The sequence below is a fragment of the Papaver somniferum genome, chromosome 7, assembly GCF_003573695.1.
Source record: "Papaver somniferum cultivar HN1 chromosome 7, ASM357369v1, whole genome shotgun sequence".
NCBI classification, from domain to species: domain Eukaryota; kingdom Viridiplantae; phylum Streptophyta; class Magnoliopsida; order Ranunculales; family Papaveraceae; genus Papaver; species Papaver somniferum.
In genome coordinates this window covers 25,854,298-25,866,237 of record NC_039364.1, presented here as the reverse complement: position 1 = coordinate 25,866,237, position 11,940 = coordinate 25,854,298, and the positions used below count along the sequence as shown (strand labels likewise).

Below are 11,940 nucleotides of genomic sequence, written 5' to 3'. Positions count from 1 at the left end.
ATAGGATTTGTTTTTTTTGGATAAAGATAAAAGTGATTCCCTTTTTCCTATTGGTTTAGAAAAATTTATTTAAAAATAATAATTTAAAAAAATAGTCAAAAAGATGACATGGAGGTCATTCCCAAGGTCTAAATAAGACTTTCTCTAAGACCTTCATATTTATTTTGACACCCTTCCTACTTTAAAGGACCTACCGTTGGAGATGAATTTAGGCCTAGTTTGGTATTGCTGCGGCTTTTGCAAAAGCACTTTTCTGCTGTGCGTTGTTGTGCTGTGCTGTGAGAAAAAAACAGTTAGACGTTTGGTAAAATATTAATTAAAGTTAAAGCTGATTAACAAAAACAATCAAAGTGTGTTTGGTAAAATATCATATTCAACCATTGTTGTTGTAACAAATGACAAAAACAGACATATATCTGAAAATAATTTTATTTCAATTTTATTGGGTTTAAAAATAATTAAGAATTGTTTAGTTAGTAATGACGCTAGTAGTGGTTTTGGTAGTTTTATTTTTCATAGATTAGGCGTTGTTATTCAAAGAGGAGTTGGAGCCCAGCTTGTTGCTAGGCTGCCAACCAAAAGCAACGTTTGATGTATTTTACTATTTTTTATTACCAGATGATTAAATATAAACATATATAATATTATTTACTTAACCACTTTTAATATATATATATATATATGATTTTCAAACAGAAATCAAACTAAAATTAAGTAATTATTTAATATTATTATCAACTGTGTTATTAAACAAATATTTTATTATTTAATATTTGTTTTTTATTTTTATTTTTGACAAACTAAATGAAATGGTATCATAAAATAGTTTGAAAATAAAATACAATAATATTTAAAGAATAAAATATAAGAAATAAAAATTGATTGTATATATATTTAAGGGTAATTTTTGTCATTAAAAGAATAAAATAGGGACAAAAAGGATAAATCAAACATTAAATTTTGGTGGGACCAAAGCTTATGCTTTTGTAGCTTTTAAAAGCTCCTCCTCCCCAGCTTTTAAAATGAGGAATTTGGGAAGTGCTTTGGGTAAAAATCACTTTGATTTTTTTTTACCAAACACTAATTTCAGAAATTATTAACATATACAGGTTTTAAAAGTGCTTTTGGAAAAATAAAAGCATTATCAAACCCAGTCTTAATCTAAGTGAGAGTCTAAAATCCTATGTGTCAAAAGAAAATAAAACTTTCCCCCTCTGTTGGAGATGCTACGAGGGTTTGTTATCACACCTCCCCATGGACGGAGGAAATTGTAAGAACGTAAATGAAGAAACACCATATGATGATATCTCAAAAGCAGATCCTGGTGCGAGTCTGAATGAAGTTATTCATGTTCCGATTGATGACAATATCTTCAAGATGGATGTTGTTCGTGCTGAGTTACCTCTGAACCTTGATAAATCAAAACATGTAGATCAGGGGAAGTCAACTACAAAACGAGTAAAAAAGAGTAGAAAGGATAAGGATTATCCGGAAATAATCAGGTTTTTAATTGTTACTTTAATTTCTAGTTAGAACAAGGTTTTTGGTTTAATATCTTCCACACCTGAACTGTGGAGACTCATTCATTATTTATACTTGAAGATGTTACAGAGATAGAGTTTAACAACCGATAAAATAGCTAACAAAGAGTGGAACGAGTTACATGCATTCAACGAGACTTGGTAGCTAGTCTTGAGGAAGACTGAACTGAACTGAACTGATAGCTGACGCTTAGGAAGACTGAGCCATTTGCTTAACACCTCTCCTCAAGTTGTACGTGAGTTGACGAGTGTGCAACTTGGCTCGCAAAAGATTAAACCTTGGCGCAGAAAGGCCCTTGGTGAAAATATTTGCCAACTGATCCTTTGAGCTGATGAATCTAACTAGCAACTGCTTGCTAGCAACTCTTTCACGGACAAAATGGTAATCAATCTCAATGTGTTTGGTACGGGCATGGAAAACTGGATTTGCTGCAAGATATGTTGCCCCTAGGTTGTCACACCAGAGCAATGGTGGTACAATGTTGAAGCCAAGTTCCTGAAGCAAAGATTGGATCCAGATAACTTCTGAAGTGGCAATAGCCATGCCTCGATATTCTGCCTCTGTACTAGACTTAGAGACTGTTTTCTGCTTCCTTGCACTCCATGAGATAATATTTCCACCAAAAAAAAATACAATAACCACTCGTCGAACGTCGATCATCTAGACTGCCAGCCCAGTCTGCATCAGAATACTCATGGAGAGAGTAATCACGAGAACCACCAAGATGAAGGCCATAGTCTATGGTGGTTTTCAAATATCTGAGAATCCGTTTGACAATATCCCAATGCTCAATATACGGGTCATGCATATACTGACACACCTTGTTTACAGCAACAGAAATGTCAGGTCTGGTAAGATGTAGATATTGCAGCGCACCTACTACACTACGGTAGAGAGTAGGATCCTTGAATCTCTCACTACCTCCTTTCTGAATCTTTTCATTTGCATCTAGAGGAGTGGACACAGGCTTCACACCATCCATTTTCGTACGTCTCAAAAGATCAGTTACATACTTTCTCTGAGTAAGTATCAGTGAATTGGAACTCCTGATGACCTCAACACCCAAGAAGAATGATAAATCCCCCATATCCTTCAGAGCAAACTCAGAACCAAGGGACTCAATCAGCTGTTGTATCTTTAAGGCATTAGAACCCGTGACAATGATGCCATCCACATAAATGAGAACATAGGTTACATGCTCAGGAGTTTTTAATATGAACAATGAGCTATCAGAAATAGAACCTGTGAAACCAAGCTTAACCAGATAGTTGCTTAGCCTTGAAAACCAAGCACGGGGGGGGCTTGTTTGAGACCATATAAAGATTTATGCAGCTTACAGACATGATTTGGATAGTTTGGATCAACATACCCAGCAGGCTGCTTCATGTAAACCTCCTCCTCCAAATTCCCATGTAGGAATGCATTTTCGACATCCAATTGCTTTAGTGGCCAACCGTGCATCACAGTAATAGATAAGACAAGACGTATAGTACATGGTTTTATCACGGGACTGAAAGTTTCACCATAATCAATCACGGCTTGTTGATTGAACCCTTTGGCAACAAGACGGGCTTTATGCTGACTGATACTGCCATCAGGATTTTGTTTTACATGAAAGACCCACTTCGAACCTACAACATTCATACCATCTCTTAAAGGCACCAATGAGAATGTACCATTTTTAATCAGGGCATTAATCTGGACGTCCATAGCTTTTCTCCACTTAGGATGTTTGCAGGCCATAGAGTAGCAAGTCGGCTCCATGAAGTCCTCTTCCAATAGCGGATGTTTCGTGGCGGTCAAACATAGCTTCTGAATGGGTTTCGTAATACCATATTTAGCTCGAGTCGTCATAGGGTGGGCCACAACTGTCGGTTCCGCAGAAATATCCCTTGATGAAGCTGCACTAGTGTTAGATAACTCTGAATCAGAAGCTGAAATCTGTTCAGATGCGGCCTGTGATTGTGCAGGAGAATTCTCCAGTGCAGGTGAATCTGGAGCATATGATGCAGTTGGTGATGGAGCAAGGACCATTGGAGAAAATGTAGCATCCTCCTGATGTACTAGTGAGTTACATTGATTAAAAGGAGGAGAAAGTAAAACACTAGTGCTTGATGTCTCATTACCTGAACAAGAAAATGGAGTGTGGCGCTGCCGAGAAGACTTGAATGGAAATGCCGTTTCTTCAAACCTAACATGACGAGATATGTAAAGCCTGTTTGTTTTCTGATGCAAACACAAATAACCTTTGTGTGCACTGCTATATCCTATGAAGACACATGGAAGTGACCTTGGTTCAAGTTTATTTGCATTATAAGGCCTAAGGCAGGGGTAAGCTAGACAACCAAAAACTCGTAAGAAAGAGTAGTCTGAAGACTTTTGAAAAAGAAGTTCCAAAGGAGTTATAGACTCTGAGTTGGACTTTGGGAGCCTGTTGATCAAAAAACAGGCTGTGGTAAAGGCATCATCCCAGAAGGAACGAGGCATGTGTGCATGAAACAAAAGTGCCAAACCAGATTCAGTCACATGACGAATTCTACGTTCTGCCAGGCCATTTTGAGGTGACGTGTGAGGACAAGAAAATCTATGTTGAATGCCTGATTCATTGAGATAAGAAGTGAACTTCTTAAACTCTAAGGCATTATCTGACTGAAAATTTTGATTTTGTGGTCAGTTAGATTTTCAACCTGTTTGTGAAAAACATGAAAGTTTTAAGAGCATCAGACCTTTGCACAAGTGGGAAAACCCAGGTAAAATGAGAATAGACATCCATTATCAATAGGAAATATCTAAAACCAGATCTTGACAAGTGAGGAGAGACCCAAATATCAGAAACAACCAAGCTCAAGGGCTTGTTATAAATAGTTGAACTAAGAGCGAAAGACAATTTCTTGCTCTTACTGATATGGCAAGAGTGACAAAAATCAAAGTTTTTATTAGCAATAGGAAAAGAAAATTGTTGGCATATTCTGGAGACTGTGCGCAACATGGGATGACCTAGTCTCTGGTGCCATAATGGTAAACTAGAAGCAACATGTGCCTGCGGTTTTATTGAAAAATTCAGCGAACTGACTCCATCTAGAACATACAGACCATTCTTTCAAGTCCTCTCAGCAGTGGAAGCCCCGTGTGCTTGTCCTTCACAACAAAAAAAGAAGTGTGAAATTCAAAGAAGACTGCATTGTCTTTACAGAATTTAGATACTGACAGTAAATTACACTTGATTTCAGGCACATGAAAAACATTATTCAAATAAAAATATCTTGAATTTTTTGTAAAAGAACTGTTACCAACGTGAGAAATAGCCAATGAATTACCATTACCCACTTGCACTTGTTCAGTGCCATCATACTCATGAGGAATAGTCAGATTTCTCATGTCTGTTGTCAGATGATTTGTAACTCCTGTGTCTGTAACCCATTGTGTGTCATGGTGGCCACCAGGTAAAGCTATGTAAGCAGCTGGTTGACGCTGCTGATTGGTATTAGGTTTCTCATAACGAAACCAACATCTGTCTGCAAGATGATTTCTTTTCTTGCATATTTGGCACTTTGGTCTTGTGCCGGCATCATTTTGTGGCTGTTGTTGGTTATTGCGCTGTGCATTGTTGTTGTTGTTGCTCCTCCTGTATGACAAATTTGGATTGTGCTGATACTGAGATGTTGGACCTGCATATCTCCTTTGGTCCTGCCTATTGCCAGATGTGGCTGAGGTAGACACTGCAACATTGGTTATTGGTGACTGCAGCAAGGCTAGCTGTGATTCTAACCTCATATCATAAGTTAAAAGATGGGAGTAAAAGAGATCAATGTCCATACCCTCTATTGTAGTGAGAGAAGTGACAATCGGATCATAGCTTTGGTTTAAGCCATTGCAGATGGCTTGCTTCTTTTCATCACAAGATACTGTATAACCTGATTCTGTTAACTGAGCAAACAGAGTTTTAGCTTCAGATAAATAAGATTTCAGAGTCTTATTACCTTTTGAGAGGTTGTGAAGCTGCTTCTTGAGATTCATTTGATGAACAAAGGTTTTGGGTGCATATTCTGATTCTAGCTTGTCCCATATTTCTTTAGCAGTGTCTAGTCTTGCTACCGTGCTCAAGACTTCAGGAGTCAAGGTTGAATTCAGCCATCCGACTATCAGTGAGTCTTGAGATTCATATGCAACAAAACTAGGATTTATGGTTTCATCATCTGGAAGTGTTTTTGCTGGTTTTGGTTTAGTTCCATTAATGAAACCTGTGAGATCATGACCCTTAAGAATAGGTTTAAATTGAGCCTTCCACAGCAGATGATTTGTTTCGGTATGTTTCAAGGTAACTAGATGGTAAATTTGTACTTGTCTAAGAGAGGTTGTAGTATCTGCCATTGTTGATGGTGCAGAACTGTTTTTTTTTTTTTGGTTATGTTTTTTGTTTGATAAGCGGAAGGTGGCTCGGATCAAAAGCTGATACCATGTTAGAATACGGGCATCCAACTCAAAACCAATTGGCAATGAGTGGAGAGGCCCTAAGAGATTATAAACCGCAGGATCTTAGATTGCCCAAATAATGTGGGACTAATAATCTCAACACGCCCCCTCACGTGTAACCTCGTTGGGTCTTACACGTGGACAATAAATCGGGTGACGCGGAGTAAAGGCGCGGTCTAAAGACTCGTCGCAAATAGCCTGCTCTGATACCAAGTTAGAACAAGGTTTTTGGTTTAATATCTTCCACACCTGAACTGTGGAGACTCATTCATTATTTATACTTTGAGATGTTACAAAGATAGAGTTTAACAACCGATAAAATAGCTAACAAAGAGTGAAACGAGTTACATGCATTCAACTAGACTTGGTAGCTAGTCTTGAGGAAGACTGAACTGAACTGAACTGATAGCTGACGCTTAGGAAGACTGATCCATTTACTTAAATCATAAATTAGGGTTTATGATTTGAGGGAAAAAATTGTTATTTCCTTAATATGATAGCGTTGTCTGTTTGTTTTTGTTTTCGTGATTGATTAGGTTAAATGATGGATCTTATCTGCTCTATGACCCAAGGTCGAATGTGAGAACCATGTTAAGGGAAAGATACAAGGATGCTAGAAGAAAACAGATTGAAGCACGCAAACAACAGAATAACTCTTCGGAACCTGCTGCTCTATCATCATCTCCTTCAGCCTTTGCCGATGCCTAATTAGAAGCACAAGAAAGAAATGCTTGCATAGAACAATCTAATTTAATCTCTTAATTTGGTCTGTCATGGTGGTGTTTATACCGTATGTGATCTATGTGTGAGACTTCTTAATCTTTGGCAGTGAATCTAACAAAGTCTTGAACCCTTATGTAGTGTATCTAAGTTTGGGAACTTCACATTTCAGTTGTTTGCGAGTATTATCTATCCTGATCCTTATAACCCTTATGTAGCTTATATTATCTATCCTGATCCTTTTGAGAATTTCAGATTTTTCTTTTTTGTTTGCGAGTGCAGTTAGACAGGGTTCCCGAGCATCATGTAAGGTACTGAACAACACTCTATTTGATGAACCTCTGTAGTGATTACTGTTTATTTGATTTCAGATTGATTTTATCAGTTCTAATTACCATTTCCTCTATAAAAAGATAAATCGATGTTACTAATTTTGAAAATATGCCGGTAGTTAAGTTTTGCATCACCATTTTGTTGACATTTTACTCTTGCTTTCATAACGCCTCATTTCCACCCGTCTGCTTTACACTAGTCTATGTGGTACATGTCTGCCTTAGAAAATATGGGTGTCCGAGGAACAAATTTGGTCTGAGGCGAGTCCATGGGCATGGGATTGGTGCATCTTATACAGAGCAACATGTTTTGCGTCTATCATTAGGTGCACATCATACTTATCAGGACTGTATTTTCGAGGCCCAAGACTGAATTTGCCTTCCTTTGAAAAATATTGATTTCAAGCATTTAGGGCTTTACCCTTAATTAGAGGGAGCCCTTCTAGAAATTCTCGACTGCCCTAGGAGACCTAAGACCTAGGAGGGGGTTTGGAAATAGTTCTCCATCAGCAATTGACGCGCCTCGGTTATTACCCCATTAGCTGCGTCATTACCCCAAGCGCAAAGATTTTTCCAGACGGAATGCATCAACTAGTTAGGAAAGTGAGTCAGTTATCTGATGCATAAAGAAGATCAGTGATCAGCCTTATGATGTAAGGTACACCCGAAAATTCTTCCTTAGACTTTAGTTGTTTTATTTTTCGGAAAGGTGAATATGATAATCTCGAATCCTTTTATGAGCCAATAGGCTTAGACCAGTGCTACCTAAGATTATATACCTTGTCCAGTCTACCTTTCTGCTTATAAGAGAGTAACATATAATGTAATGCATTAGAAGCTACTGAGCGTCTGCAATATAAGATCCAACTTCTATGTCTGGAATTACATCAAGATTTCTGGTACATGAAAAAATACTTGTTTTCTTTTACCATTTGGAAATAGTGATGGATCGAAGTGAATGTCGCATTGAAATGTTCAAAAGCTGAACCATTACGAAAGAAAACTTTACTTCACCGTCACCTTAGACGTAGAATGAGTATATTTTAGAAGCACAAATTGAACTTGACATTAAGCTTCAGAGACGATGAAAACAAAAAACTTGACAAACTTTCCTTCACCATCACCTAAGAAGCAGAGTGAGTACATTTTGGAAACTCTCAAGCATGAACGTGAAGAACTAAGAAAATGATGTACACAACAATGAGGTAAGCACAACATTAAGCTTCAGAGGCAATGAAAAACAAACAACTTGGGCACAGCTGCTCTCTCTGACCACAGGGTGCACCCTTCCCTTGAGAACATATGCCCAAGGAATCCTTTTAGAAATTCTTCTGATGGCAAGGATGCAAGTAAGACTGGTGTCTACAAGATGATAACTTCTAGAGTGAAGGGAATATCATGGTCCTGGGAGAGCCAACAAGTCCTGCAGGTTGCGGGTGGCAATGAAGTCTCTAGATCCCTGTCCTATTCTACAAACAGTGATGGAACAAGCAGCATAGGCAGTAGAAGCACAAGCAGTAGTAGAAGCAGTCCACGTCGCAAATTTTATATGGAAACAGATTATTTGAATTATGATATCTCGTTGAACAATTTGACATTCGGTGAACAGATTGGGCGAGGTAGTAAATATTTACATTATTGCTAAAGCATTTACTTATGTGTTACTTTATCAACTATAAAGTTCTTTTGTCTTATCTATAATATCTTGTTGTTGGGTCTCAGGTTCATGTGCAACTGTGTACCATGGTCTTTGGTGCGGCACGGTATATTTCTCTTTCCATCTTGAAATCTACATTTCTTGATACAAGTACCACATCTTATAGAATTCACATTATTGGAGCATCTCTGTCAGACTACATTGTCAATTTGAAAATGATTATCCTTTTTACCCATGACCTACCAACCCTGCATAGGTTAGGGTCAAACCTCAAACAATATACTGTAGGATCTAGCATTTGTGACCCAACCTGGCCCCAGTAATGGCGCAGAGGAATTGTATTCCAACAAGCTGTTAAAAGGAACTCATTTCCATTTCTCGCAGGATGTTGCAATCAAAGTATTTTTGAACTTTGATTACTCAGAAGACTTGCTAATGCAACATTCCTTCAGACAAGAGGTTTGTTTATGAACACAAGCTAAGTTTTATCATCAAATAGTTATATTGCTTAAAGAAGAGTTTTGGAGACAGGTCTATATATTTACTGGATTTTGCTGTGAATCTATTGCTTAGGTTTCAGATTTCTGTCATCTGTAGAATTGGATTAAATTTCTATGCCTAAAAGTATGTACTGTATTAAAAATGAAGGTATTACTGATGAAGAGGCTGAGGCATCCAAACGTGGTACTCTTTATGGGGGCGGTAACTTCACCTCCACATCTGTGTATTGTCACTGAGTTCCTTCCACGGTTCATTCTCTACATTTAGCCGTTATTCATTGTTTGCATACTAGATAATTTACCTTTCATATTATTTCTATTTGGCATACGTATAACCTTCCAATTTGCAGTGGGAGTTTGTTTCAATTACTTCGACGTCACAGTACTGCTACTACATTAAATTGGAGACGGCGTATTCTCATGGCTTTGGACATTGTGAGTGTCGTTCAATTCCTTTCAACAACTTCTATTAAGGAAAGTTCATCAGGAACCAGATTTCAGATATGAATATCGTTTCTGGGTCTACCTCTTTTGCAGGCACGAGGAATGAATTACCTTCATCATCACAACCCACCAATCATTCACCGTGATTTGAAGTCATCAAATCTTTTGGTTGATAAGAACTGGAGTGTGAAGGTACTTATATCTATCTTCTGGGATGCTAATACGGAGAAGAAAAATAATTCATTAACCTCCTTGATATTGTTTTCATGTTAGGTTGGTGATTTTGGTCTCTCACGGCTGAAACATGCAACATTCCTAACAACAAGCACTGGAAATGGAACGGTAACACACGTCATAATAAGCATTGCGTTAGTTCTTTTGCTTCCTTTATGTTTGCTGTTTTTTGCAGCTACAGTGGATGGCTCCAGAGGTTATCCGTAATGAGCCAGCAGATGAGAAGTAGGCGAGCAAATTCTTGAGATTTCACTCTTTTATTCTCTTGCTCGATCCGCAAATTCTAACTGATACATTGGAAACTTATTAGGTCGGATGTATATAGTTTTGGAGTTGTTCTATGGGAGCTTGCCGCACTAAAAATCCCTTGGAATGATCTGAACCCAATGCAGGTACGTTCATCACATGATATGATTCTGTGATAATCAAGTAACATTCTTACTCAAGGTATGTACTATGGAGATGAACTACGCAGGTTATCGCCGCTGTAGGATTCATGAACCAACGAAATGAGATACCAAAAGATACTGACCCACACTGGGCATCTCTAATCGAGAGTTGCTGGCACAGGTTTGTGCTTATCTTGGAACGTGCTTTTGTTTTATACAGGTCCAACAATCAGCTCTATGTTCAGTTAAGCATTTCCACAAAACAGTTCGAGTACACACAGCAGTATCTAAAATTGTCAGCGAAAAATCTTTTTTTCTAACTTGTAACTGCAATTTGATTTTGTAGTGACCCAAAATGCCGCCCAACATTCGAGGAAGTGCTTGAAAAGTTGAAAGCTATGCTGAGACATAATTTTGTTTAAAAGCCAACATATTATACGACCTTGCCGCCTTTCTGTCTAGAAATATGTAGTTCTTTTTTTTTTTGTCATGCGACGTATTACTTGTATGTGCCAGAGTGAAGAGATGAGTTGGCAATGGTGAATGTAAGAGATACTTGTTGTAATATATCAACTACGTTTTTGTAATAATTGTTAGTGAATAGTGTGTGTATTTCTTCCTGCTTGGTACTTGTTTGCATCAAGTCATGCTCAAAAAGTGCAATCCTTATAAAATTAACAATCTGGCAAGGAACTCACCTGAAATCTATTCTAACTCTAATTTGATCCGGCATGTGGTGTAAATTAAAATTTCAGGAGCTAGAATGAAAATAGAGCCAATAAAAGGTGAAATGACTTAATTCTGCTATTAAATCCATCCCAGACTATTTTTGTTCTTTTTAGTTAGTGAACTCTAATCACTTCCAAAGTAGGCTGGGGTTACAGGAGCATTTGCAATAACTGACTGAAGTTCTAACAAGGTACTGCAGTGCAGTTCAATAACCAGAGCATAAAGAAAAATGTCTTGCCCTCAACCGGATAACTTCGTGATGGAGAGTAGGGTTAAACATGGTTTCGGTTTTTCGCTGGAACCGGACCGAACTAGACCAATTAGGAAAAAACCAAACCGAACCATTTACTAATGGATTGGTTATGGTGTAGAAAGTGGAAAACCGATAGTGTTGGTTTTGGATTGGTTTGACCTCTAAAACCGAACCAAAAACCATTGAAAAACCGATCAATGTTTATACTTAGTTTCTACCTTGATTAACAAGTATTAGATTCTACCCATTGATTTAGAGGATAAATAGAAACCCTAAATCTAATATTTCAGTATGATATTCTCCCTCTTTCTCCTTCTCTCAGTCTCCTCCCTTCTCCACCCCTAACTACAGCAGTCACTGCTGCTACTCGACTTTTTTCTTCCCTTCTTCATTCTTTTTTGTTTATCACTAACTAAATTAAGATATATTATATATCTTCTTTTTATCTCTAGATTTAGAGTAAGCTTTAACTATTCTTGATATTTTTTTATTTATTTTTTTTTGTCTGTAAATTTGTGTAAACCAATACTATCGGCAACTACGATTTTTTTATATGTAAATTTGTGTATCTTTTTTTTTGTTTGAGTCGCTTGACATAACTATTGGTTAACCAAAAACCACTGGGACAAACCGAAACCGGATGGAACCATTTAGAAACCGAACCAAT

The 11,940-nt window shown here is 37.6% G+C and overlaps 1 protein-coding gene and 1 non-coding gene across 2 annotated transcripts; one reads left to right on the top strand and one right to left on the bottom strand.

Moving 5' to 3' along the window:
- Positions 1 to 7,480: 7,480 nt before the first annotated feature.
- On the bottom strand, positions 7,481 to 7,636 carry LOC113300663. Its single transcript, XR_003335872.1, has one exon. It is a non-coding gene; the product is annotated as a U4 spliceosomal RNA (small nuclear RNA).
- Positions 7,637 to 8,267: 631 nt separating this feature from the next.
- Positions 8,268 to 10,713, top strand: LOC113294403 (serine/threonine-protein kinase EDR1-like). Its single transcript, XM_026542800.1, has 12 exons — positions 8,268 to 8,272; positions 8,346 to 8,686; positions 8,790 to 8,830; positions 9,109 to 9,183; positions 9,373 to 9,473; positions 9,575 to 9,659; positions 9,762 to 9,860; positions 9,942 to 10,010; positions 10,078 to 10,127; positions 10,213 to 10,294; positions 10,378 to 10,472; positions 10,638 to 10,713. Exons 1-12 carry the CDS (start codon positions 8,268 to 8,270, stop codon positions 10,711 to 10,713), a joined length of 1,119 nt encoding a protein of 372 aa, XP_026398585.1.
- Positions 10,714 to 11,940: the final 1,227 nt, after the last annotated feature.

Coding starts and splice junctions, on each gene's coding strand:
- LOC113294403 (XM_026542800.1), top strand. Junction 8,831..9,108: donor ATGGTCTTTGGTGCGGCACG/GTATATTTCTCT, acceptor CATTTCTCGCAG/GATGTTGCAATCAAAGTATT. Junction 9,474..9,574: donor GTCACTGAGTTCCTTCCACG/GTTCATTCTCTA, acceptor TCCAATTTGCAG/TGGGAGTTTGTTTCAATTAC.